The following is a 27388-nucleotide window of genomic DNA, read 5'->3' on the forward strand; positions in this document are numbered from 1 at the left end:
CAAACTTTTTCTCTTTCATTGAAAAATCTTAAATGTTCTTCATTCATCCTGATATTTTAAAATTTACAGATTTTAGTGGATATTTGATAAAGGTAGAAGACTCTTACAAAATATTGTACAGTGATTCTATATGGATTTTGATGTTTTTGTGTGAAATAAGGAAATTTTGATTGTAGTGTGTACTTGAAATTTTGTTTTTGATTTTGGTTTATCAGAAAAATCACTACTCCTTATCATTATTATCGTAGTTAATTTTATGTTTTCAACAGAGAAAGTCAACTGACCATACCCATTTTATACATATAATATTGTTGAAAACTCTTTAAATATGAATAAGCAAATGTTATTTATCTATCTTAAAATAAATATTAGAAAATAAATAAAATATTTTACATGGATCAAACTAAGTTTATACATTTTGCAAAATCTAAAAACAGTATTTTTTTTAGGAAGAAAAACAAAAAAAAAAGTGTAGGAAAAATTTTAAGTGGAAAATTTGATAAAAGAAAAAAAAGACTAATTTTATTTGATTTTTTTAAAAAAATAGTGAGAAAAACTTCTGAAAAAGTCTTAAAAACCAAAAGTATACGTCACGCAAATTCAATATAGTAAAAATAGAATTAAATGGAACATATTTGACTGGGAAAGTTATGTAGAGCAGACCAAATACATAGGTAGACTTCACGGTTTTGTAGAAAATTTGCAGCAGATAATCACTGCATTGCATGTTGTGACAGGTACAGTGTCTTTTAATAAGGAACATGGATTAGGTTGAAAAGTTATGCCTATTCAATATGCTCTGTCAGAGTTTTTTTTTTTTTTCTTTTTTCAAATTATAAGGATTATTATTAGACAATCAGTTATAAATTTCAGAGATTAAAATCAAATTATCTCTAGACCTACAAAACCAGAAACATATTTAAGTGAAATAATTTCTTTTTTTCACAAGCTTCAGTTATACTTAAACTTATATAAAATGATTTGTCATTTAACTTGTCCAGAACTAAAATATAGAGATTGATTTTAAGTTAAATTATTTTTTCATCCTTTTTTTCTTCCATTAGACAGCTCAAGACCTATACTGATGTGTACCTTTCAATAAATAAAGGTCCCCCAATCTCTCTCAATTCCAACTGATTAATTCAATAAAAAAATGTCAAAAAACAATTTTCTTCTTCAGATAGTCAAAGGCTGAGGCTTCAAGCACCACCAAGAATAGGTCACATATACATGACATGACTAGTGGGTTTGTAATTACTTCAGGATTTATGCAGATAACATGTGACAGTGATGATAATTTTCACATTACTGGACTAATCACTGTCCCAAGCCTCATCTGCATCTTTTGGTGTTCTCCTCTTAGGTATATCATCACTTTTGATCACATTACTATTTTGTTTTGTAGGGTAGTCTCCTTCATCCCTAGCGTCCCCTTCAGCATCTGAAGGCCACAGCCAGTTTTCTGAACCGCTAAATTCATCTACGGATTCAGAATCAACTTTGTTAACTCCATGTTTACCTCTCAAACTCTTTGGTGCACCAAAACTATTATGATATTTAGCAGAATCACCAACCTTACCCTTATGATCCTTCTTCACACCACTCTTGTTGTTTCTCATTGCTTGGTGTGTATACTCATCATCACTGCTTCCACTGTCGTAGTTATTATCATTGAACTTTCTCAAATTTCCCGAGTCATTATTCTCTTCGTCTTCACACTCCCACATTGCATTTTCAACATCACTGAACATGCCTTCTGACTCAGAATCTTCCATGCTCACATTACTCCTAAATTTAGCTCCAGCATGTCTATTTGAACTTCTGTTATCTCGATGTTGTCCCATTTCAGGATTATTCTGCTTTTCTCTCTTCCTCCTACTTTCCTTGAACCTCCCCCTACTTCCCTCATATCCATTAGAATTGCTGTCAAGATCACTAGCATCATCAACATTATTGAAACGCCACTCATCATCATCATCATCATCATTGTCAGAATGAGCACTCTCTTCATCATCACTGTCTATGGCATGTCGCTTGGGTTGTGTACTCTGCCAAACCCTTGAGCCTCTAGCATCAACATCATGGTCATCGTTTCGAGAAGCATCTGATCTTTTGTATCTTCCACCAAATTCCTCTTTGTTCCAGTATCTAATTCTACCAAACTCTTCTTTTTCTTTTGCCTCTTCAGCTTCATACTCTTTATCTGCTGCATCCTCTATCTCAGAAATGAATCGATCTAGTTCTTCCTGATCACTATCAACAGCAGGTTCTGACTCTTCCAAACCTGCAGGGGGCTCTATTATTGACTGCTTACCTTCACGGAAGACGTAAGGAGTTCCTTCTTTCTTGTCAATGGCATTGAAGAATGTGGAAGCAACTCTCTGAATGCTAGCCATGGCAGCTGGATCCTCAGGATTTACTCCCATTCGCCGAAGCTGCTGTTCTATTTTCTTTATGTTTAGCTTCTGAGATTCAAGAGCTTGCTCAAATCTGGCCTTGAATAGAGCCTGTATGCAATGACAAGAACAAAGACATTACCTCCTCAAATATCAACTTCTTTGAATAGTATGTAAACAGCTAGGGGCAAAAATAATGATTTCTCAAAAACATAGAAGATAAAAAAAAAGAGCAAGCAAGTTAGAGCAGTTAAGCCTAACCATAATAGCTATATTTTCATAAAAGCTGCCGTGTAAGCGTAATCAATAAAACAAAAGCATTTCATTTGGTTAGTCATTAACAAACTGTGTACAACTTTCTTCCTTACATTCTTCTAGGGATTTTTTTCTTTTCATAAGCAGGAGTAATTTTACCAACACAGCAGCTACAATAAACAGGCAAATATAACTTCTTTTGCATGATAATGAACAATATTGGCCCATAAGCATCATTGATCATTTCTGAAGTAAAGCCCTAGGCAAGCTGATGGGAATCCAATACAGGCACATAAGGAATATATAATTGCAAGCCTACCTTTCTCTTTGTAAGGGTGTTAATAGGTATCAAATTTTTGGGTTGACGATAATTTCTTCCACGGAACATAATGATTGTTTTCACATTATGAACATTGATAACAATCCCCCCACTCAATCTAGCAAGCATTGAAGCCATTTCTTTTATTTTTTCCTTGGGGAAGTTGTCACAACAAACTTGCACGGTCTCGTGAAACTTCCAATGGAGATGCATATTTTGCACAACCCCTCCAAAGACTCCACGAACACCGACTGGGACGTAGTTCTTATTCCGGAATCCAATTTTTTTAAATGCCTGAAGCTGTTCGGTTGTTAAGAGCTCTGGATCATGCCGAGGAGGAGGCAGATCGGGTAGCTCATACTTCTTGAGCTTTTGTAGAAGCAATGCCACTTTCTTCTTGGCCTACAAAAGTTGGAAAGTGGGTAAATAAGATTTAACCAAATGTTTTATATAACAAACACTTACAACAACATTTAAGTTAAAAACATATCAGGTATCATGATTTGAAATTTTCCATTTCATGATTATCAATGTGGTAATAACTAAACAATCAAAGCCAGAGAATTCACCAAGTCGAAACAGGTTAAGACTGACTGCGAAGATTCAAGGTCTATATTGAAGAAATAAGAAGAATCTTAAGTAGTACTTTCCCCCTCTCCTCTCTTTCAATCATAAAGTTCCCTCTCATCTCCAATAAGTACTTCCTTGAGGTATCTTGGCTTCAATAACTCAAATAATCAGCTGAATTTTATTAAAAATATGTTGTAAGCTGTAATCATGAAAACTGTTGAGATTGCCCCATTTTACTTGGAAACCAAAATTCAGGTATCTCACGTTATAAGCCAATCCTCTGTGCCACTTTCACTTAGAAGCAATGTGCATGCATAATTTCGTCTTTCTTTTTTTTTCAATTTTTTTTTTGAACAGTCTAAGACCTTCAGAGTTAGAATAAAAGATTGAGGAAGACATCTACATTCAGAAACCATATAATTAATTTTAACACAAATCTCAGATAATTGTTACAGCACAGAACATCAGATGAACTGAAAACAAGGATCACAAATTAAACTCTATAAAACAGTTAATGAAAAGGCAGTTGGAGAACACACTCTTTTGAGATTGTAAACGAGCCTCTCCTCCTCAGTCATGAGTTTCTTCTTCAACTTTTTCGCTCTCCGAATCTCCCTCAAAGTCTTACCCGACTCTTTCTGCATTCGCTTCTCCACCTTGCTGCGCATACTCCTTCCTTTGGACGTTGACATGGCTCGAGACCACAATGATCCATTCAAAAGATTCAACTGCTGAACATAACAATACAAACCAACCCTGTGGCATGCCTCTTCAACTTTGACAATGTTGCTGCACTCAGGTCTGTGAGCTAAAGGCACAACATTTCTGAACAAAAATAAATCAAAAATCAACCCCTTTTCCTTAAAACACACAAACACAAAACACAGAGTGATTGCGAATAAAATTGCATCAGTATACATAAAAAAATTAGAGAAAAAAAAAGGTATTTCTTCTCTGTTTAACCAAAATAAGTAAAGTTGACACGAATGGAATAAAAACAATAGCGATGGGATTTGTTGATGAGTAAAGTAAAGATGTGAACTTTGATGTGAGTAAGCAAAAGGGGTTTAAGCATTTGATAGTAAATAGAGAGATAGAAGGAAAACAAGGTACGATTGAAGTTGAAACAGAGAAGAAAGGTGTTTGAAGCAATGTCTTTGAAGATTTCTGGCACCAAACATTGTTGCTTTTTCTCTTCCTTTGATCACCAATCAGCCACAATTCGCGTTTCGCGTTTCTGGGTTTGACATCGGCATAGGCCAAAGAACAACAGGGTTTTGAACTTTGGAGGCTCGGATTTTGTCCCCCAAACGCGCCCTAAATATTCTCTCCTCTTATATTCTTTTTGGAGGAGCATTCATTTTTAAAATTCCAATTTAAATTTGAATAATTTAGTTGAAATTAAATCTAGGTTTATATTTAAAATAATATATTGAAATTGTATAGATTAAAAATCTGAATAAATATGGTGGATTTCAAATCAAAATTTAAATTTAAGAAAATGTTTAAGAGTTTATAAATCATTGAGATCGATTTTAAAATTATTTTATTTTAAAAATCAATTTTAAATTTAAAGTAATTTAGTATTAAAAATGAATCAAAATATAAGTTAAATTATAAGAATGTAGCTTATATGGAATGTTTCATTATGAATAATGTTATATAAAAGGTTAACCTTATTGATTCACAAGTTAAATTACCATTTTTTTTATTGTAATTGTTCATGTCAATTTTATTAAAGTTAAACAATACTATTAAAGTGATCAAATGATTCGTTTTTTAATATATTTTAAAAATATATATTACATTTATATATATATATATATATATATATATATATATATATATGGAGTTTGCGCGTATGTCTTTCAGTTGGTACATTTTAACAATGTGTACCGGGTTTTAGTAGACAAAAATATTCTTCTATATCATGGATTCTAAGTTTTAAGCTTAAGGATATTTTAATCATTTCTATTCTCAAAACTAAAAAAAACCAAAAACCTCAAACCCAAACCCTTGCTCATCTCCCTCGTTCCTGTCAACCCTTTCTCTTTCATCTCTCTCACTCTAACATTTTCTCTGTCATCCTATGGTAGCTCCAACTGAAAAAAATCAGAAACACTGACTCTTAAACAATCTTACAAAAAATGATTTTATAATGAGTTTTTATTTTATAATTTTCGTCTTATCTAATTTTATCCAATTTTCACAAGCATACAAGGAATTGGTAATTGACCTGGAAAAGAAATACTTGTTGTTAAACAATTTCTTACAAAAAATAATTTTATAATAAGTTTTCATTTTATAATTTTTGTCGTATATAATTTTATCTAATTTTCACAAGCATAATGACATCCGAAGGAATTGGTAATTGGTCTGGAGGGTTTTTTTTAGAGATGATGATTCAACATATGCAGATGATGAAATTATAGAGGTTAGTGAAGATTGTGAAATTGAAGATATGTATAAATTATATTCACTTATACATGTTATGTGAGTTTTAAATAAAGATGTTTGATATTAAATATAATTATTTTTTATATTTTTTCATATATCATATTACGTATTTGTTATGTTGAATATTATCTGGAGTCTGCTATTTGTTTACGTACGTGATGTATAACATTGTTAACATTTATTCATTATATTTAATTTTAAATATATTTTAAAAAATACCAGTTTTAAAATTAGTACCGAACTTAGTTATGAACATAAAAACTATTTCTTGTTAAAAAAAGTATGAATTTAAATTCCAATCTAATTATTTAGATTTAAAATTTATAAAAATTATACTATTTTTATTGGATTTAATTTCAATATAACTATTTAGACATATAATAAGTTCGACTAATGAAGTATATAAGATGTAATAGATCTTTTGCTCACCCTATATGAAAGACAAAAGAGATAAAACTTGAATTGAGGGAACAAAATTAAGAGAAACATAAAAGTTTTTTTTTTATTTTTTCAATTTTCTTTAACTAAGCTGAAAGGGAAGAATAAAGCATGGAGTAGAAACAATTGGATAAAGTACTAATTTTTAACAAATTGAAAACAATTATCACATACAACCAATGAACTTGAAAAACAAAATAATTCAATTGTTTGTTTGTTGGTCAACTTTTAGATTTGCAACTCCAGCATAACAGTTTATGGCAACATATACAAGTTACAACAACAGTGCAGAAACATGATAGAGCCATATAAAGCTTGTGCTTTTGAGCACCAAATCATGACAACTTGAGCTTTATACAATATCTTAGCATGTAGCAATGGCAAAAATGAATGGAACAGATGAAAGTGTTTCCCAGAACACTAAGGGAGTAAGCATCAGAACCAACTAAGAGTTGCTTATAAGCAACATCTTATAGCTTGTCCATCCAGTGAAGGGTGCTGTCTTGAGAGCCAAATTGCAAATTCTGCATGCAAATGAGAATCAAAGAGCAATGAGAGGATGTTATCAGTATATTTATTATTAAAAAGTGAACTTTAAACCTCACTCAGTCGTGCAAAACTCACCTCACCTTCCAATAATATTGGAGAATTTTAAAAGATGAGCTGATACTTACACAAAGATCAAAATCTGAAGGAGTATCTATCTCCAGGGTGTCTAGCACAGAAACTCCAGAAGATGCATAATCATCATTGTTTCCAGGTGCAACCATGTTGTTTGCAGTGCTATTCAAAGTGGAGGGCAATCCAGAATGATTAAAAAGTGCAGATGAATCTGACATTGACAAGATTTCCTCCAAGCCATGAAAGTCACAATCAGCCTGTGATTCATCAGCCAACCATGCAGGGTCAACCTTAATATCCTCATCCAGAACATCAGATGGTGGCGCAAGTAATTCTCCAGGTATAGGCTTGGCATCCTAAATCAAGGTCCAAATATTACAAAATTGAAGCAGAGAGCATAGTTATTTAAACAATTAGTGAAAAATGTATGAGCTTTTTCCAAGAGGAAGAGATTCGGCTCCAATGAGTAGTCTACATAAGAGACCAGAACACTGCTTTCAATCCAAAACCTTAAAACAACAAATTTATAGATTCTTCTACTTATATACTAGTCACCTTACTTATTTTTATCCAATGTAAAATTTCAACCTTGAATTCCTAACAAAATGCCTCTTTTCTCTTGAGAAAAAATTCACGTAAGTTTACTAGCTTTTCAAGATGTGTCCATCAAATGTGCATAAGTAGAAGGTGATATGTAAATGGACTCTTTAATAGCTTGTTATTGTCGAATTTAGCATTTGATAGCCGGATAAATTAACTTTTAGAAGAAGTTCGATTCCTTTTGCTTTCATTTTCTTCTTCTATATATGTTTGATGACAAGTTTATCCAAAGATAGTCATTTTTGTCAATTATATTACATGCAAACTTATTAGCAACAAAGTTAAGACCATAATCATAAACAGCTATAGATGCAGCAAAAATAACCACACACCTGGATGAATGAAAGAAGCTCATTTTCATCAAAATTGTCATCACATTTTCCTGTGCAAGGTCGAGTAGGGGGATTTGGTTTTGGGGTACTTGGACCTGTTTGTGCTGCTATGTTAGAATCTTCAACTACTGTATTCTCCTCATTCTTCTCAGAATGCTTCTGTTGTTGATAAAATATTTTTGAAACCACATATTCACCATTCTTCTCCTCTTCTTCACTCCCCAGATGGTACTGATGCATCACCCAATTGGTCTTATATGTCTTGGACCCTTCCTTAGGTCTTACATAAAGGACCATGATCTTCTTAAAGCCCTTATGAACTCCATCTTCTATCACAGATTTGGTTCTACCAGTCTTGTGCCAGCGAACATGCTCCTCACTCAAACCATCTTGATGATGAATCTTCCTACGCTTCCTTCTCCCAGTAGCATATGCATTAACTGTTTTGTGAAAGAAATGGACACTATTCCCATCTTTCCTAGCACCTGAAACAAAACAGGAATGAAATATTTAGAGCATGTGCTCAAGGGAAACATAATCATCTGTGATATCTTTTCTTTTTGTTTGGTATCTAGATATAGATATCAATTCAATTTTTCTATAACATTGTTACTTGTAGTTCAAAAGGAATTCAATAGGATCCATAACGACAACAATGCTTGTTATAGATTGAGGTTTAATTAGACTTATACTCAATGATTGAGAGTACTAGAATCAATTTTGTTTGCTACTTGTCTTTTGTCTTAGTCAGGTATCAATAAGCAATACTTCCTGAATGCACACTGATTTTACATCAACTTTATCTGCATAACACTTCACAACCTATTCAACAAAGGAACAAATGGTAAATGTTAAAAGCATTTTAAAAAGGTCAGAAAACCGTTACCTGGAAGATTTTCTGGATGAGTGTAGCAAATCCCTTGCTCCCCTTCTAAAGTTGGGATGAACTTATGAATAAACACGTGTTGCTCTCTCTTTCCAACACAACACTTTGCTTCCAAATGCTTTAAAAGCTCAACATCGGAAGGATCAAACTTTAAACCAACAGGAAAACCAGGCCACTCATCAGAAACCTGCACAGGCAAACAGATATTCCTAATGAAAATTATGTAATAAGTTAATTCTTAAATACAACAACTCGCTTTAAAGTATAAGGTAAATAATGCAAATCATGGATAAGAAGATCAATTCTTAATATTATATATGCATAACAAATCATGAATGTCTTGAAATATCAATCATTGATGAGCGATTTTTTCATTAACGATTGAGTTTTGTTAGTTTATTGGTAATGTTGGCACTTTACTCACCAACTCATGTATAAAGAATCATGAAACCTGAATTGTTTCAAGAATTCAATCCTGGTACACAGGTGAAGTCTGCAAACTTAACGGACTTGAATTGATTTATTAGACTAAAAGAAAAGGTGTAGGCTTTATAGGCTTATAGCATTTTTTTTCTAATTTAGTGTATGTGTGAATTTAAAGACCATTACACGATCTGAGATTAAGTAGATGTTGGAATATTATGACGTACATCAATGTTATTGGTATGATAATGACATTTGGGACATTCACGATATGTTTCACAGTTCTTCATTTGATCAGCAGCTGACATAGTAGTATTTTTCACTTTCCCTGCAGATCCTCCAATGTCATTAAGCTCGCTCCTGCAAAAGAAAGTCACCACTTCAAAATCGCACATTGTTTACAAGAAGAACTTCATGCTATATATATATATATATATATATATATATATATGTGTGTGTGTGTGTGTGTGTGTGTGTGTGTACTATAGTTATGAGAAAATAAACTGAAGTTATCAGCAGTTCACAAGAACGAATCAACCGAATAAGCTTTTGAAACCACTATTTACAAGATGACTCGAGTGAAAATTCCAGTCTCTTACAATGATATTGAGAATGTTTCGTAACATCAACAGTGTCAATGATAGAAGACAAACAGAGACAGGGACAAATGAAGAAAAACATGCAGAAAGAACCAAGGAAATTTTGGGAACACATCATTTCAGGTATACGCTGAAAATAGAACAAACTTTCTCTTCCACCACTTTTCTTCATTTTCTTTTCTTTCAAATCATGTTTTTCTTATTCCTTCGACCGAACAAACCAAAAAATAGAAGGTAAGTGATAGCAGCAATCCATTCCCCAGCCTATGAAATTCTATAGATAAATAAGCATTCCCTCAACTTTCTCACAAAAAATATGTCGTCTATATAATCTTTTTTAACCCAATGTACGTTTCTGATGAAGGTAGCACTATATCAGTTTCAGAAAAGAGTAACATCTCCGAATGTATCATTTCCTAAGTATCTAGAGACCAAACCTACTCATCTCAACCATCGTACAGGTGCATGTACCATAATGTAAATATCCTACTACTTCACATGTTCGCATCTATATGACTAATGATTGCATTCGAACCACCCAAAAAGCAAAAAATCAGCATTTGGCACTCCAGAAGTGTTTCTTTCCCACAGTGCAGTGCTAACAGTAGAAAGAAGCTGCAAGTGTTTCCAACTTAAGCAGCAGACACTAAACTCCAAATGAGAATGTTACACCGTACCTGCTAACAATCTCCCCATAAATGGAACTAAAAAAAATAAATCAAACATGTCAATATGTAATGCACCAACACCATCACCATGAAGTCATCAACCCAGAAAGCCAAACCTCAACTCAACCAACCATGTGATGTAACACCCAACAAAATACGCCACCTTACTCGACCGATTATTTTACTAAAATAAGCACCTACAAGAACCGAGCCAGGGGATGTTTCTCTGACACAAGTTTCCGAAACAAGACCACCCAGAAATCGAAAGAACGTTTTTTCCTTATCAACTCACCAAAGGGACTCCAACCCACAATCCAGATCATTCATAAGAAGAAGACACAACCGAAATGTTAACTGGGGTGTGAAGAAAAAACCAAAGCTGAAAACTTTGCTCGTAAAATATGAAACTTGCATCGCAATCTTCTAATGCTAAACATTAAGCTCACCTAGCCATGGTAGAGAAGAGGACGATGAAGATAAAAACGCGTTTAATGGGGGTCAGTTGCGACTATATAAGGTGTAGAAGTAGTTTACTTGAACGAGTGGACAACGTAGTAAGTGTAATTGCTAGAGAAAAACATCCTTTGAATTATATATATATATATATATATATATATATATATATATTTAAAACAAAATTTAATTAAAAAGTACTCATAAAATTCCATTAATGCATTAATATACAGAGCCTGCTTAATCATTACATAATTTGAATTAAATTAATTAATATTTTTATATTGGATTGTGTACTTCGGAAGCTCGAAGCTGGAAGAAAGTGGGACCCAGTGTTGACTGAGGGGTCCAAACCTTGGCTTCGGAATTTACGGTCTTTTCGCTCTGAAATGCGAGCGAAACAGAGCATTATAATAAATTACCTTACTACCCTCAATGACTGTCTTGTTTTCCAAGTCAATGTAATTTAAGATTATTTTGTATACTGTAATGTGATTTATGGTTAGTTGTTATTATTTAATAATATTAATGATGCCACGCTGTGATGTAATTAAATGACGTTGGAGATGTTATAGATCAGTTCTGAATAATGAATGGAAAAGAGTAGGATCCATGTCATGCAGTGCAACCTCAAATTGAAGAGTTTATAGTTTTGTTATAAAAAAATTTATGAAGTTAATTATTGTAAATGTGCCTTTTTCACATAAAGTAAGTGTGATTAAGTATTATAATAGAAAATTACGTTATCAGTATTATTAGGATTACATATATAAATTTAATCCCATATCAAGTAAGATGAATACCATATAAGGTAGAAATGAATTTGAAAAGCAGTATATAAAACCCACATATTTATTGTCTTGACATTTTGAGTTAAAATTGATGTTTTGACTTCTTTAAATGAAATACTAATGTGTTTTCAATATTTTATATGAAATATTTATAATTATTTATTAGGGATGGATAAAATTAATTAAATTGCGAGTTCATATTATATTATATCAAGAATACTAAAATGTTTAGATTAAGAATTGAATTGTATTATTTTATAGTTAAGTTTTGAACTTTTAGTTGTTAACTATTCATTAACTTTCGTTTTATATTTTTTATTTATTTGAGAGTCTCTAAAATTGTAGTTTGGTTTGATTGTTGCCGACTTGACCAAACTTTGGTCAAGATTGACTTGGTCGAATTCGGTCTCAATCTTTAATCCAACTAGGATCGTTGAACCATTTCCTAACATGACTTATGTCAACCTTTGATTTGACTAAGCTCATCTCAAACTTTTTTTATGTCGTCCTGTCTCAATCTTCAGTCATGTTTGACCTGTCTCGACTTTAGGTTTTGTAACATCCCAAAATATAGCATAATACTATATCATAGATTAATCACATATAATAATAAGATAGATCAGTTCAACCAGAGTTAGTAAAGTATTTAACATTACAGTTATCCAAAATAATCATAAAACTTAAAAACTTTACAAAGTAACATAAGTTTGATACAAAATATAGGAATAAACCGAACGGTGATTCAAGGTTTGCAAGGAAGTCTTCAAGAGGTAAGGGGAATTAGATTTTTCGTTTGATTATTGAATTTTACTGTCTTTGAAGCAAATCTGGAAATTTGGGGATGAAAATTTGGGATTTCTGGGTTTCTGGAAATCTACTGCGTTTTGCAGAATTCTGCAGAACGCGCGTTCGTTCCAAATGGCTCGACCATGGTCGGCCAAATAGTATGAGCGTTCGTCCTTAAATATTGAGTTGAGCGTTCGTCCTTAAAATATTGAGTTGAGCGTTCGTCCTTAAAATATTGAAGTAAGCGTTCGTCCTTAAATATTGAGTTGAGCGTTCGTCCTTAAATATTGAGTTGAGCGTTCGTCCTTAAATATTGAGTTGAGCGTTCGTCCTTAAATATTGAAGTGAGCGTTTGTCCTTAAATATTGAGTTGAGCGTTCGTCCTTAAAATATTGAGTTGAGCGTTCGTCCTTAAAATATTGAGTTGAGCGTTCGTCCTTAAATATTGAGTTGCGCGTTCGTCCTTACATATTGAAGTGAGCGTTCGTCCTTAAATATTGAGTTGAGCGTTCGTCCTGTCGAGTGTAGCGTTCGGTCTTAATATGGATTCTTAAAACGGTCGGTTTTGATGTCCTAGTGAAAATAACGTTCGGTCTTAGTAAATTAGTGATTATACGTTCGTCCAAACAGTATACGTTCGTCCAAACAGTATACGTTCGTCCACACAGTATACGTTCGTCCACACAGTGTTTATTCGGCCTCCTCGTATTTGATCTGTATAGCGTTCGTCCCAGTGAGCATCCCTAGGTATAGGCGAGCGTTCGTATTAGTAGCAATCGGTTTTGGAACGTTCGTTCAATAAGTATTGAGAGTTAGATCTTTATAACGTTCGACCTTATTATATTCGGGAAACAGCGTTCGTCCAATAGTGTCCGGTGAATAGTACTTGTTTTAATAGTATTCTACAAATATGTTGGATTCTAAGTTCAATTTGCTGTTGTTTTGGGATGAATTGATTGTGCACGATGTTTGGAATATATATACTCTGATGTGAATGTATGAGGTATGTTGAATTTACTGTGATAATATGGTGGTATCTATTTATTTATGACTTGGGATAAGGTTTAAAGTAAGAGTATAATTCATGAATGTAATTCCATGATCCTCAAGGAGGGGATACATGGTGGTGTTTTGGGGTTGTATAGAATGATTACATGGTAGCTCAGTTTTGGGGGTGATCCTGAAACTCCAATGGTCTTTCTTCTCATGTAGAGAGGATTGAACCATGTGGTGAGGAGTAGCAGGAGGTCCTAGTCTTGGGTGCTTCCATATGATCCAAGGTGAGTAATAACGGATTAACCTCGTGATTGTGGCCGGGCGGGAGTGCCCAAAGTTCCACCGGGCGGTAGTGCCCAAAGTTTCACCAGGCGGTAGTGCCAGAGCGGTAGTGCTCAAGTTCCATAAAGTCACCACGAGTGCAAGACCCGCCATAGCTCGGTAATCATTCTAGTCCGGACGAGTCGGGGTATAAAGTAACAAGTCTTGTAATGTCAATTTACCATGTTTGGATGACTTTTGCATGTTGTATGAGTGGGTGAAATTGTGGTTTAATGAATATGCTCTAATTGTTCTTTTATACGAATCTAAGTATGATAACATGAGATAACTGTGCTATATGTATAATATGCTTTTTATATCTAGCTCACCCTTGCATTGTTTTGTGTCGTGTGCTGTTTGGGTATGTTTCTTTGGCGATGATCATCCACTTGGATGGGAGCAGATGTTGTCGCAGAGATTCCCTTGGAGCAAGAGCTGGAGGTTGCTGATATTGCGGAGTAGTCTTCTTAGAGTTTCCTGATTGAACACTTGTAGTGTTTAATCCTTTCAACTGTTTAAGTTTAAATTTTTTACTCCTTTTATTTGGATGACTGTAATTTCGAACTTAAATTACACGTCAAAATTCTGACTGTTCTCTATATTTGGATGTTAACGTCCTTATTATATAATATTGATTATTATATAATCGGGATGTTACAATGAATGCCAGCTTAGCATATCCATATTCATACTTTACCATTCCACAACCATCCATGAGACATTCCTCCTTGGAATTCTCTTCCACAATATTTGAAAGTATAAATCTTCAATTCTTAACATACACAATCATTCATCAATAAAATTTTCACATAATAAAGATAAAACCTGTGAACATTGGAGACCGAACACCTTAACCGAGAGAACCGAACGGTTCATAATAGACAAAATATAAGACACTGACCGAACGCTATTATTGACCGACCACCATAGAAACCAACTATTAGACACTTAGCCCAATCCAAAGAGTTTAAACTACACACTCATAACTTACACTGAAAAACTCTTAAAAACTTATACCGAATATTATACTAGACAAAGTACTTAGAGATTTTTGGATACTCTATCCAGACCGAACACTAGTTTAATATTATAACACTTACGATTAGACCGAACGGTCATAAATAAATAATACTGCTAATAGACTGAACCCAGTTAATGACTGAGTACATAACACAGTCGAACGGTCAACAAAACAAATCTTTGAATAACAATTCTTAAACAAAAATAAGATATTTTTCTTAATCTCTAACCTTCCAAACGTGATTTCTAAGTTATTTTAAACCTATTATACACTGCTCACCACTCACATTTTCACACAATCTCTTCTCTCACCCAAATTGACCGAACGTTCTACAATAGGAACTCCAATTTAGTTCACAAGTATTGGCCAAACACAGAATTTGAATACAATTCAATCAAACATACCATCATTCATACATGCAAACGTTCGCACATCAACTTCAAACATAGAAAAATATAATTAAATCACTAGCTTCTCGTACCTTGAATAAACTAGGAATTTCCTAAACCTCCACCACTTTGAATAACCAGCAATCACTTTTAAAGCAACCCATCACTTCACACAACAGCTAGATTGATGGAAAAGAAACTCTTGCCACCAAAGAAGAATTCAAACACGGCCTAGATGATAATCAGCACAAGAAGAGAGTGAGGATTTTTAAGAGAGAAGAAGGAGGATTGTAGAGAGAAGGAGGGAAAACTCAGAAATCTGAAGAAAAGAGGTGCATGCAAAAAGTGGCCCAACGTTTGAAAATTTTGCTTATATACTACCGTAAAAAATCGATCAATCCAATCAGCTGTATACACCTGTCTTCCACTTTCTGAATTTTCTAAACCCTCACACCAACACCTGGCTTCCACTTAATGATTCTGACAGGTTTAGTCTAACTCATCTCGACATTTAGCCCGACCTAACACATCTTAACCTTTAGCCTAATCGGTCTTAAATTTGGATAAAGTTAATCTATCTCGACCTTCAATCCGATCCGACTCGTTTCGACCTTTAACTTCTGACATATCTCAAAATTGTGTTTAAACATCAAATCGATTTAGTTTGTCTAAACTAATTTTCAATTCGTTTTAGATACAAATACAAATAAACTAAATTTTGATTTGATGCAGTTTTTAATAATACACTTTATTTTATCCAACCCAATCATTGACTATTTTAACATTTAAGTTAAAAATGGTATCTTAACTTCTCTATATGAAATCCGTGTGATTCATGGGTGTTAAAGCTTTCTTTCCAGAATTTTATATGAAATACTTATTATTCATTAATTTTAAATCTTTCTTTTCAATATTTCATATGAAATACTTATGATACATTGATGTTAAATCTTTCTATGTTTTCCTGATAAAACTACAACAAATATACTTCCATTACTCCAAAAATATTAGATAACTTTCTTTTGATAAGGTGGGAATGAAAAAACAGTTGTGCTTGATATGATACTGACACTATATTCATTGCAAAATACATGCATCAATTTTGGATAACAGAAAGAAGCGTTAGAACTTGGCAACTATAAGTGGTTCCATGAATGCAACAGATGAAAGACAATGCAGAAAAATTTCCCTCTCCTCACTTCTGGCTATATCCATGTCACATACATGAACAAGATAGAGATAAGGGCCTTTGGATGAGCCTTACTTTACAATGACATTTCATTACATCTCAGCAACCTTTACCCCACAAGTTTCTGGAAATCAGTCAGAAGAAAGTTAACATGATTGTTCAAGAGAGCTTTGCCAACAACTCTTGTTGAGAGCAAAGGTGCTTTCTTTTGCTACTGAACTCATCAGTATCTGATAATACCAGTTGACATTTTCTTATTAAGATTCTAGCTTACAATTTCTGAATGTGGTTTTATTTTAGTTTTCCTAACTATGATCTGTGGGACAGCCCCAAAAACGAACTGATGTATTTTGAGGACTCAGTAACACTGGTTGAAGCAGAAGAAAAACCCTTTAGGCCTGTCTTCAGCTTTGTCTGTTGAGGTTTCTCCAGAGTCATCTCTTCCAAGCATTAATGCACTTGTACCAGGAGATTCTGGTGGCAACACCACATTATCAGATGAAGTCATCCGCAGATGAAGAACAGGCTCTGGTGATGAAATGGTGGAGAGATATCGAAGGAGCATCTGTATGATCTCACTGAAATTTGGTCTATCACTTGGATCTTCCTTCCAACATGAAGTTACAATCAGAGCTAAATCCTCAGGAAGGTCTTCAGCACTTGGCCTTGTATTCTGAAATAGTTGAATGAATAATTAAGTCATGTAGTCACACTCATTAATTCATAATCATACCAGTATACGAGATAAATGTATTATATTAGCCTAATGACACAACTAAAAAAGTGCAGTTTCACATATCTGAAATGCCAAGAAACAAAAATGATGAAATGGTCCTTTTTATATGGCTGATCGCTGGAGAAATGCATATTTGCACATTGATTACATTTGAATGAAAATTTTCACACTTTCAGGGATCATAAAATGTGCAAGTGTGATAATGACCTTAATCAGAAGTATTATTACCAAGTAACTATTAAATCTACCTTAAAAGCAGCTGCATATGCAGCCTGTAGATTAGACATGCCTTCAAAGGGCAGCTTATTATGGATGAGTTCCCACAACACAATTGCAAAGCTGTAGGCATCCACCTTGTGGTTGTAATGCTTCTTCTCACCTTGTCTTAGAGTAACAGTGCTGTAAAGCTGCCAGCAAACAGAAAGTAATGATAAATTACCTCACAAAAAACTGGAAGATGTATAGATGTTCATAGTTTAAAGTAGTTCAGACGCACTTCAGGAGCCATCCAACGATATGTTCCTGTTTCAGCAGTCATCATCTCTGTTAAGGATTCTTCTCTGGCTAGACCAAAATCAGCAAGTTTAACTGTCTTATGATCAGCTGTCAAGATCAAGTTATCTGCAAAGGAAAGAAGCAAGTTATCAACACTATGTTGTTCTTTGATATATAGACAAGATTGTATATAGACCTTAATTTTCAGATTTGTTTCTTATATATTAGGACAAGGATTGTGGCACTGAAAAATCAACAATAGCATTTCCAAAGAAAAACACACCTTCCAATATAAATCTATGGTTGAGACTAATATGGATACATAACTTCCTTACATTCAACAGTTCAAAATTAGTTCGATCAAGATCAATTCTACCCAACATCAAAACAAAATTAGGTGGATAGTGTAGTAGTGACCAACAAAGAAAAGATGCAAAATTGCCAATCATTTTTAAAATTGCTTGAAAGGTCTACTAATGAAGCATGTATAAAGGAAACAGCTAAAACTCAACAAAAACCACTGAGTTCAACGTTTACACAGACATACCAGGTTTAAGATCACGATGAATGATCCCATGAGAATGTAAACACTCCATTGCTCGGGCAATGTCAAGAGCAAATCCAACAGCCACGGGCATATCCAAGCACTTTGGCCTCATATTCAAGAGATATTTGCGCAATGTTCCACCTGATAGAAGTTCAGTCACTATAACCATAACAGGTTCTTTGCAAGCCCCAATAAACTGGAAAATCAAACCAAAAACAGGACCTTCAATTAGACACAACTTTTTCAAGTTCATCACTATCAACGTGATCTAAGTACTATACTAGTTAACCTCAGCATATTGCCAATTCTGATTAAAAATATGTATATAATATGAATTTGTATATATATCTAACTATGTATATATATCTAACTATACCTTGTTAAAAATTAATATACAACCTTAACCAGATTTTTGTGTTGAACTCTCGACAGCATGGCAACCTCTCTGGCAAACCGAGCCTGTCTCCTTGAAATCTCTTCTGGGGTTTCTCCCTTGTTGATGATCTTAACAGCAACGTTGTGATTTTTATATCTGCAACCAGAAAATTAGCAATTCAACAAGCAAATAACTTTATCTAATGCACACAGAATGTTTATTTCTCCAAACAGATTATATACAAACTGAGTGTGAAATTGGATGCAAATATAGATGAAAAGAGAAGCAGATCAATGCTGACATATAAGTCAAAAACAAACTTTGCACTAAATATTTAAAAAAAAACAAAAGTGAATTAGAAATTTTAGTATAAAAGGACTCAAAAACAAAAACTGATACCAAAAATAGAATCCAAAAACACACGATGAAACAGGTTTGACTTACTTTCCTTCATATACTTTGGCATGAGCACCCTCTCCAATTTTTGGACCAACAAATAGTTGTTTGGGATCTACAAGCCACTTTGATTCCAAATTGAACTCCTCAACTGAGTGAACCTCGTTGCCAGATCCCATTTTTCCTTGTTTTCCTCAAAAAGATGTGAATCTATCTAGCATGTCATTCTCTGCATTACACAGTAACACATGTGGAAGCAGACCAATCAACTAAAAGAAAAAGACCCTTAACTGGCATGAACTATGAATCAGTTGCACAAGAACATGCAAGAAAGCTATAACCCCTACGAGTTTAACAAAGAGGGAAAAAGGCTAGACTTTGGCACACCCCAGAGGCGACTTTCCCAATACACACTCCAATCCCCAAAATCAGGGACACGGATCATTAAAAAAAGAGAAAAAAATCAACACTTGCCTTTGTTTGGGAGGCAGAGAATAAAACCCCACATGCAAAGAGGCACTCAACAACAAACCCAGAAGTTAGAGTAGTCGTTAAAAATAGAAACAAATCAAATCAAAGATCCAAAACAACAGGCCTTGTCAGCAGAAAACTATTTACAAAGGAGAAAACAACAATATCTAAAAACAAAAGGTTTCATTTTTATGAGAATGAAAAAAAAAGGTTGAAAAATGAGAGAAAGTTAACCAACACCCAGATTGAGAAATGAAGAAAAGAAGGTGGTGGAAGATAAAAGAAAATGACTTTATTTTATTTTATCTCTGCAACGCGTATTCAAGTGGCATTCAGCTGGTAAAGTAAAACCGCGGAAGGAGTTGAGTCGCTGTCACAAACTCAAAGCAGTGTCTTTTTTTTTTCTTTGTAAATGTTTATTCTTTTATATAAATTTCAAGTCTGTTTAATATATGTTTTTAATAAAGAATTTTGTAAAACGTTTGCATTCAAATAAATATAATATATTCTTTTTTTTTTTTTTACTTTTAGTGTTCCATATGAATGGAAAAGTCAATGCAACTGTAGTGTTGACCTGATTATTTAAAGCATATGAGTAAATTAAAGAGTAGAGATGAAAAGAAAGGGACTTTCAAAAGAAAATATGGAAAGAAACTGTGTTTGTTTTTAATTAATCAATGGAGTGTAAATATATTAAATAAAATAATATGTGAGGTGATAGTATTGGTTAGTTTGACTTTTTTATTTAAAGGTTTTTTTCTCTCTTACAATAAACAATAATAAATGAACTAACTTATATTAAATATTTCTAATGAATGTATTCTTAACTCTATAATTAAACTGTGTAATTGTTTTTTACGACAAAGAATGATCCTGAATGGTTTGTTTTACAATTATACTTCGATTTGACTTGAAAATTATTAAAGTGGTGCAAGGTTTACAAAAAAAAAATCATTTAGAATAAGTTCATGAGAACAATTTCATGATAAAGTAGTCATGATATAATTTAGATTTGTTTCATTTAGATTGGTTTCATAAATTTTACTTAAAGATAATTATTCTAACATAAAGTAAAGTAATGTCAATTAGATACGATTTTTGTCAGGGCTGAAATCGTTAGAGTTCTACACGACTTTTATATAATCTGGATTGTGGATTGTGTTGAAGTCGTTGTAAGCTTTTATGACATCTTTGTTAAATATGGTGGTGAATAGTACGATTTAAGTGTAATCATTTTGCAAAGTTAATTTGTTTTTGTGTGTGTTTAGTACATTGAAAAAAAAAAGTTATTTAATTAACTTCTTTCAATGAAGAAAAAAATAAATAGGGAATAGAAGGAAAAATGTATTTTTTTAATTTAATAAGAAATTCATGAAAGTACCATCTTATTAAAATAAAACTAAATAAAATTCAATGTAACGCATGAAAATAATATATATTAAAATAAAAGTAAATAAAATTCACTGTAATGCAGTGATGCAAAATAAAAGAAATGAAATTTCGGTCTCTACTTGAGAAATTGTTTATGTTATAACGTTTATTTTTACAATAGGGATATTTTTTTATTTATTCAAAATTGGCTGGTCCATTTAATGGAGGATACAATTTGTAATTGATTTTATGATTCTTTACATAACACATGCTGGAGGTTAGGTTTTGAATTTGAATTCATATAATTTGAATTTGAATTTATATGAGTAAATCAATAATCTTCATTTTGAACAAATGAAATTGGATCTTATAAGCCTTAAAAATATTATGAAGATTGTAAGTTGGATTAACAAATATCGTCGGTTGTAGATGAAAATATGAACAAACAACCTTCACATGAAGCAAGATAGTCGGAGAGTTTGAAACTCCTTGCAAACGCATTATCAATAATTTAACTTAACTATGCATGAAATAAGGTGACATCCAATATTAGTAGTATACTGGACATCAAACATAGAATTTTGTCAATTGTATCTTTAAACACGACATATGGTTCACTATTTTTCATTTTTTTCTTAGTAAAGCATAAATATCTTTTAGATATTGGTGGCCAACTTGCAACATGTATTATGTCTTTGTCCCTTATTCAACAAATCATGTTTTTGTTCTTTCGAAGATTGTCTAGATAAGAGCATAAATGGGATCTCACTTAATTCAAAATGGAGTTCATACATTAGGCTAAATTGGTTTTCATGAGCTTGTATCTACTTGCTCCTATCATAAGTATGAGTCCATTTTTTCAATGATATTTAGTCTATACAAGAAAAGCTTGTTGAAATTTGGTTTTCATAGTCGATAACTTTGCTTGAAGTTTGAATTGTTGCATTTCATAACCGGTGACAATGTAATAAATAAAATTAGCTAAACATCTTACAATCTTTATAATATTTGCATAATGGAAATTAAGTAATATAGACACCCATGTTTATCATATGTCTCTTCAACTTTGCATTTTTTTAAATTTCTATTGAAACTAGATGCAACATGATGAATGCAATAGACTAATGTCAAGTCATCTCCTTCTTAACCAACTTCTGGGTATTATAGTGTTAAAAGTACGATAGTTTCTCTGTCAGTGATCATGCATACATTTAGTTAAGATGTTCCATATTGTCGCAACAATTAGAAAAACAATATCATAGCTTTCTTTATTTCACTTTCAACAACAACAAAGGCTAAAGTTAACATGTTGTCATTTCCACACCATATATTTTTGCAATTTCAACACCAATACCTTTATTTGCATATCATCCCACATCTTTCGTACCATATTATCGGTCCATAATATTCTTGCAAATATAGACAATATTGATCACAACAAAGAACATGAAAACAATGGTGATGAAGATCTAATTTCACCTTCTCAAATAAGACCTAGATGATAAAAAAGAAGATTTCATTGTGGTACATCTTCCTATAAATACTTTTTTCCACACATGTAACAATTAACATATTCTTGAAATTTAACTCCATTTTCTTTTTCATTCATAAGTTTCTTATCATATTAAAATATAATTTATATTAATCTATTCTCTATTTACTTTTTTCCTTCACTCTCAATTTAATTAAACAACCATAAAAAATATTTAATCTTGTTATTACGTAAATAAAATAATTTTAAGTTTTTCTACAACACTAAAGTCGTTACAAGTTTAAATGATTTTAACACGACTTCAACAAAATCCATAATAACAAAGAAGTTGTGTTACTATATAATAACTTCAATATAATCATCACTCAATCAAAGTCTTGTCATATTGGCACAAATTTTGTTTTACAAAGATTATTAATTGTAATTAAAATTATGTGAATTTTTAACAATTTCAAATTATATACTAAAGTCGTCCAATTATACTATAATTTCAACTTATTTTAAGTGAAATTATGTTTGACTGGAATGACTAATTTATCCTAAAATCATTCTGAGCTAGCACGATTTATTTTGGATGATTTTTTTTTTTAAACTTACAACCCTTTCATAATTTTCAAATTAAATTGTACACAATAAAAAAACTTGCATTAGTTAACTAATTGTATTATCATTTATTTAATTGTTTTTTAGAGAATATGATAAAAAATAATGACTTTACCACGCTCTTTCACATTGGTAGAGGTTTTTGTTTTAAGTTTAAATATTTTTGTAATATATATATACATACGAAAGGATACTCCCATATTTTAAAAGTTAAAAGAAATGTTATTCAAATTTTTTATGACCTTTTTTTTATTAAAATCTTATGTAATATTTTATGATAAAAAGGTTATTTTTTTTAAATATTGTTCTAGGAAAATAACTTTTGATTTACGAACAATATTGAATGTTCTTATTCCATTAAATAAAATATCAAAAAATTTAATATTATGTTAAATGATATTAATTAAATGCTTTACACTAATAGAAAACACAAAAAAACGAATTGTTTTTAAAGTATTAAATATTAACAGATGTAATTGTTTTGTTTCTTAATGTAAAGAAATTCATAATATATTTTTATATAGTCTTTATTATTATATAATATAATTCAACTTATAAATATTACATTGCGCTCTTGAATTTTATTTTACCACCGAAATAATCTTGCAAGTAAATTTCTTTTGATAGTATTTTTCAGTAATTAAAAAACGAACTTAACATTGTATTCGATGTAAATCCTCTTTTAGTTATTCTCTTAACTATCCTATGGTCACTTTTTTTTTTGTAAATTTATCTCAATTAATAATAATGATAATTTAAAACATTTTTCAGTTTTTTTATATAAAGAATACTCTTTATATAGATAAAAGTTACTAAAATCAAAAGAATAATTAGCTTGTATATTTATAATGAGAGTCTCGATGTTGAAACTTGATCAAGAACTCACATAATCCTCTGTACAAACAAACCAATATAAAAATCTAAAATATATTTTTCTTTCATCCTTTTACCTCTTTAAATTACATATTTTATAAACTTCTTGCTTGACATGTTAAAGGATGATTGAGAATGTCTAATCAATCAACACTCTTATCACATTTTCTTTTTATCATATTAGACGTTATTTTGCTAATAATTATATAAAATTAAATATATAATTTACTTTTTCCTTTTGTGTATTTGAACTATTTTCATAAGAAAAAGAAATCAACATAACAAAAATAAAATAATAACTTATAACTTAAAGAATATCAATATCTCCTAAGAAAAGATTACCCTAATTAGAATGATTAAATGTACATAAGATCAACTATATATATAATGATTATGATGAAAGGTGACATAAAATTATAATAGGAGATTGATGTAGAGTCTACATCAATTACAGTCAAAGGTGTCCTACTCCAAATGGAAAGTCTTCACAATTCATATAATTCAATAATAAGAAAAGAAGCTAGAATTTCCTTCCATAACAATAAATAAATCACAACGTGCATAGGATAATCATGATTTAGATACAAAAGTGTCCAATTACGACAATTAAAGGTATAGAAAAATATTATATAAAAGAAAAATGATAATTTCACACGAATAAAACTTTTACATTCATTTCACACTATTTTTTTTTTATTTTTTTCTTTATTAAAAAAATATAAAAATTTATATTTTTATAATCATTTTACCTTTATACTATAATATATATAAAATGTAATTTATTTTCGTGCTTAACATCAGATAAAATTAATTTAAATAATACATATATATATATATAATTTTATAAATTAATTATTTGAGATTAATTAAAATATTATTATAGGTTAATCTGATGAGCTATCTTACTGTTACGGCGTGTAGAGTGTATAAATATGAAGAAAGTGGGAAAAGAAAAACAGAGAGAAAAAAACGTTTGAATTGAATTGAAGATAAGAGGAAGAAGGAGACGGTGATGGTTCGAGAGAGAGAGGTAATAACGCACAAGGCTTATGCCAGGGTGGGGTTACTCGGAAACCCAAGCGACGTCTATTACGGGAAAACGATATCGTTTAGCGTCGCCAACTTCTACGCCACCGTCACCCTCCGTGCCTCGCCGGAGCTCGTCATCCAACCCCACCCTGTTCACGATCTCGTTCATTTCTCGTCGCTCCCGCAATTGGTACCGATCGTTTTCCTTTCTCTCGTTCGATTCATTTTCTTCCAATTTCATTCGCTGCACCTTCTTCGTCCGCCTGCAGGTTACCAGGTTGAACTCCGAGGGCTACTATGGTGGTGTGCGATTGCTTATGGCTATTTGCAAAGTGTTCTACGCCTACTGCAAAGACAACGCTATCGAAATCAGCGACGACAATTTCACGCTGTCCTACGACACCAATATCCCTCGCCAGGCACGTTCTCTGATTGTGGAGTTTCCGTTTACTTCGTTTGCTCATCGTGTTTTGTTTCTTGATTTCTTCAGGCTGGTCTCTCGGGATCCAGCGGGATTGTGTGTGCGGCGTTGAGCTGTTTGCTGGATTTCTTCAATGTCAGGGAGCTTGTGAAGGTGGAGATCAGGCCCAACCTCGTACTCGCCGCCGAGAAAGAACTCGGGATTGTCGCTGGTCTTCAGGATCGGGTAGCGCAGGTTTACGGTGGACTCGTTTACATGGTAGGTTACTGCCTGCACTTTTGTTCTTTTCTTTTGATTTTTCAAACTGACCAGGGATTTTAGAAACGGTTTGATTACATTAATAAGATCTTTGAAAAGATTTCGGTTTCAAGAAACAGGAATTAGGATCAGGAATTTGAAAAGAAAAAGAAAAGGTTTGCAATCATGATTTCAGATGCAAATTTTAAGTTTTGTACTAAAGAATGTGAAAGACGGTCTTCCGTTTGGTTGCAAGATTAAGATTTTTGTTCTCTCGGAGAAGTTGATCGTATTTGCCTGTAACGAGATTATGATGGCTGATACTTAAACATTTTGTGTAATGAACTAATTCTAATTATATTTAGGCGTTACTTTTACTATATTTACTTTCTGCTTTTGTAGGACTTCAGCAAAGAAAACATGGATGAGCTTGGCCATGGAATTTACATACCCATGGATTTGAGTCTCCTTCCTCCTCTCTATCTCATCTATGCGGAAAATCCTAGTGATTCTGGAAAGGTTAGTCAATGAGTGACATGAAATTTCTTCATCTTTGCTTTTACTCTATGCTCCCAGCCTGCTCCTGTCATTTTTAATTGTACAGCATCCCATTTGTAATTTAGTTTCTTGAAAATAATTTTAATTTTTTTATTTCTAGATATATTGAACTAGCTTTCGTAGTCCTTCTATCTTTGTAAGCAGACTGTAGATTTATGGCATTGGGTTAGTAACAATATGCTACAACGAAAAGTGTTCCAAGATAGTGCTTCTAACTAGCTTTTCGATTCCAAATTGAGAAGCTTCCCTTAATTTCTTTTAATATATAATTAATTTTAAGTGACGGGAACTTTGTAGGTTCATAGCAAAGTACGGGAGAGGTGGCTTGATGGTGATGAGTTCATTGTATCTTCGATGGAAGAAGTTGCTAATATTGCGGAAGAAGGAAAAACTGTGTTAGAAGAAAAGGACTACCCCAAATTTGCAACTCTCATGAACCGAAATTTTGACCTGAGAAGGTGATTCAAACCTTATATTTTATTATGTCTTTTGGATCATCATTTAGTTTGTAGGACATAACTCAATTATGCTTAACAATCATAATGTAAGTTAAATACATTTTTTCTGGTTGAACATGGGAGTTAGTGGCCCAAGCATCTACCGGATGAAGGCAACAGTAACTAACTATCAGATAATCTGGAAATATTAAAAGATAGAGACATGAGGTGGTCCCATAGATTCTATAAGGCATTAATAAAAGTGATAAAAGAAAATGAGTTATCTGCAAAACTTAAACTCATTATCATGTGAAGTTGGTAGGGTCCTCCCACAGCAAATCTCAAGTAAACAGAGTATGGTCACCAATAGTGGATTTGAAGTGTTGAGGAATTAATGCATCTTGTACACCAAAATTTCATGATGGGTTTCTTTTAAACTTGTTGGGACGTTGTACAGGTCAATGTTTGGAGATGAAGCCTTGGGCGGTCTGAACATTAAAATGGTAGAAGTTGCTAGAAAGGTTGGAGCTGCATCAAAATTCACAGGTAGCGGAGGAGCTGTTGTTGCATTTTGTCCTGAAGGGACCTCTCAAGTGAAGCTTCTCCAGGATGAATGTCAAAAAGAAGGATTGTTGATACAGCCTATTGAACCATTTCCTTCTCGTCTAAGTGAAATCGAGTTAAAAACCTTACAAACAAAATAATGTAATTTCTATGACTTTATTTTTATGATGTTCTGAACAATGAAGGCTTGACAACCCAACCCAAGAGCTGAGGATTGTGTCGATTAAAGCAATTTTTATATGAGCAAATTAAAAAAAAAATGGGTTGGCCAA

General features: G+C 32.5%; 4 protein-coding genes across 6 annotated transcripts; 1 reads left to right on the forward strand and 3 right to left on the reverse strand.

The window, feature by feature from the left end:
* Window positions 1-1119: 1119 nt before the first annotated feature.
* LOC108343682 (CRM-domain containing factor CFM9, mitochondrial) lies at window positions 1120-4862 on the reverse strand. Its single transcript, XM_017582006.2, has 4 exons — window positions 4654-4862; window positions 4080-4365; window positions 2971-3372; window positions 1120-2507 (listed from the first exon to the last, which is right to left on the reverse strand). Exons 1-4 carry the CDS (start codon window positions 4719-4721, stop codon window positions 1314-1316), a joined length of 1950 nt encoding a protein of 649 aa, XP_017437495.1. The 5' UTR covers window positions 4722-4862; the 3' UTR covers window positions 1120-1313.
* A 1707-nt stretch (window positions 4863-6569) lies between these two features.
* On the reverse strand, window positions 6570-11104 carry LOC108345338 (NAC domain-containing protein 10). The gene is made up of 6 exons (XM_017583933.2): window positions 11011-11104; window positions 9525-9657; window positions 8875-9061; window positions 7989-8473; window positions 7110-7412; window positions 6570-6959 (listed from the first exon to the last, which is right to left on the reverse strand). The coding sequence occupies exons 1-6, from the start codon at window positions 11016-11018 to the stop codon at window positions 6906-6908; spliced, it is 1170 nt and encodes a 389-aa protein (XP_017439422.1). The 5' UTR covers window positions 11019-11104; the 3' UTR covers window positions 6570-6905.
* Window positions 11105-16555: 5451 nt separating this feature from the next.
* On the reverse strand, window positions 16556-19788 carry LOC108343688 (serine/threonine-protein kinase STY13). Of its 3 annotated transcripts, none has more exons than XM_017582019.2 (7): window positions 19535-19788; window positions 19109-19289; window positions 18688-18820; window positions 18289-18484; window positions 17743-17867; window positions 17495-17653; window positions 16556-17183 (listed from the first exon to the last, which is right to left on the reverse strand). In XM_017582019.2, exons 2-7 carry the CDS (start codon window positions 19237-19239, stop codon window positions 16869-16871), a joined length of 1059 nt encoding a protein of 352 aa, XP_017437508.1. In that variant the 5' UTR covers window positions 19240-19289; window positions 19535-19788; the 3' UTR covers window positions 16556-16868. The 3 variants fall into 3 exon arrangements, with proteins under 3 accessions (XP_017437508.1, XP_052722910.1, XP_052722911.1); XM_052866950.1 differs by having other exon boundaries at window positions 19408-19788; XM_052866951.1 differs by lacking the exons at window positions 19109-19289; window positions 19535-19788 and having other exon boundaries at window positions 18665-18805.
* Window positions 19789-24817: 5029 nt separating this feature from the next.
* On the forward strand, window positions 24818-27388 carry LOC108343826 (glucuronokinase 1). The gene is made up of 6 exons (XM_017582222.2): window positions 24818-25089; window positions 25169-25318; window positions 25390-25578; window positions 25960-26076; window positions 26413-26573; window positions 27010-27388. The coding sequence occupies exons 1-6, from the start codon at window positions 24883-24885 to the stop codon at window positions 27254-27256; spliced, it is 1071 nt and encodes a 356-aa protein (XP_017437711.1). The 5' UTR covers window positions 24818-24882; the 3' UTR covers window positions 27257-27388.

Source organism: Vigna angularis, chromosome 8 (assembly GCF_016808095.1).
Source record: "Vigna angularis cultivar LongXiaoDou No.4 chromosome 8, ASM1680809v1, whole genome shotgun sequence".
Lineage (NCBI taxonomy): Eukaryota > Viridiplantae > Streptophyta > Magnoliopsida > Fabales > Fabaceae > Vigna > Vigna angularis.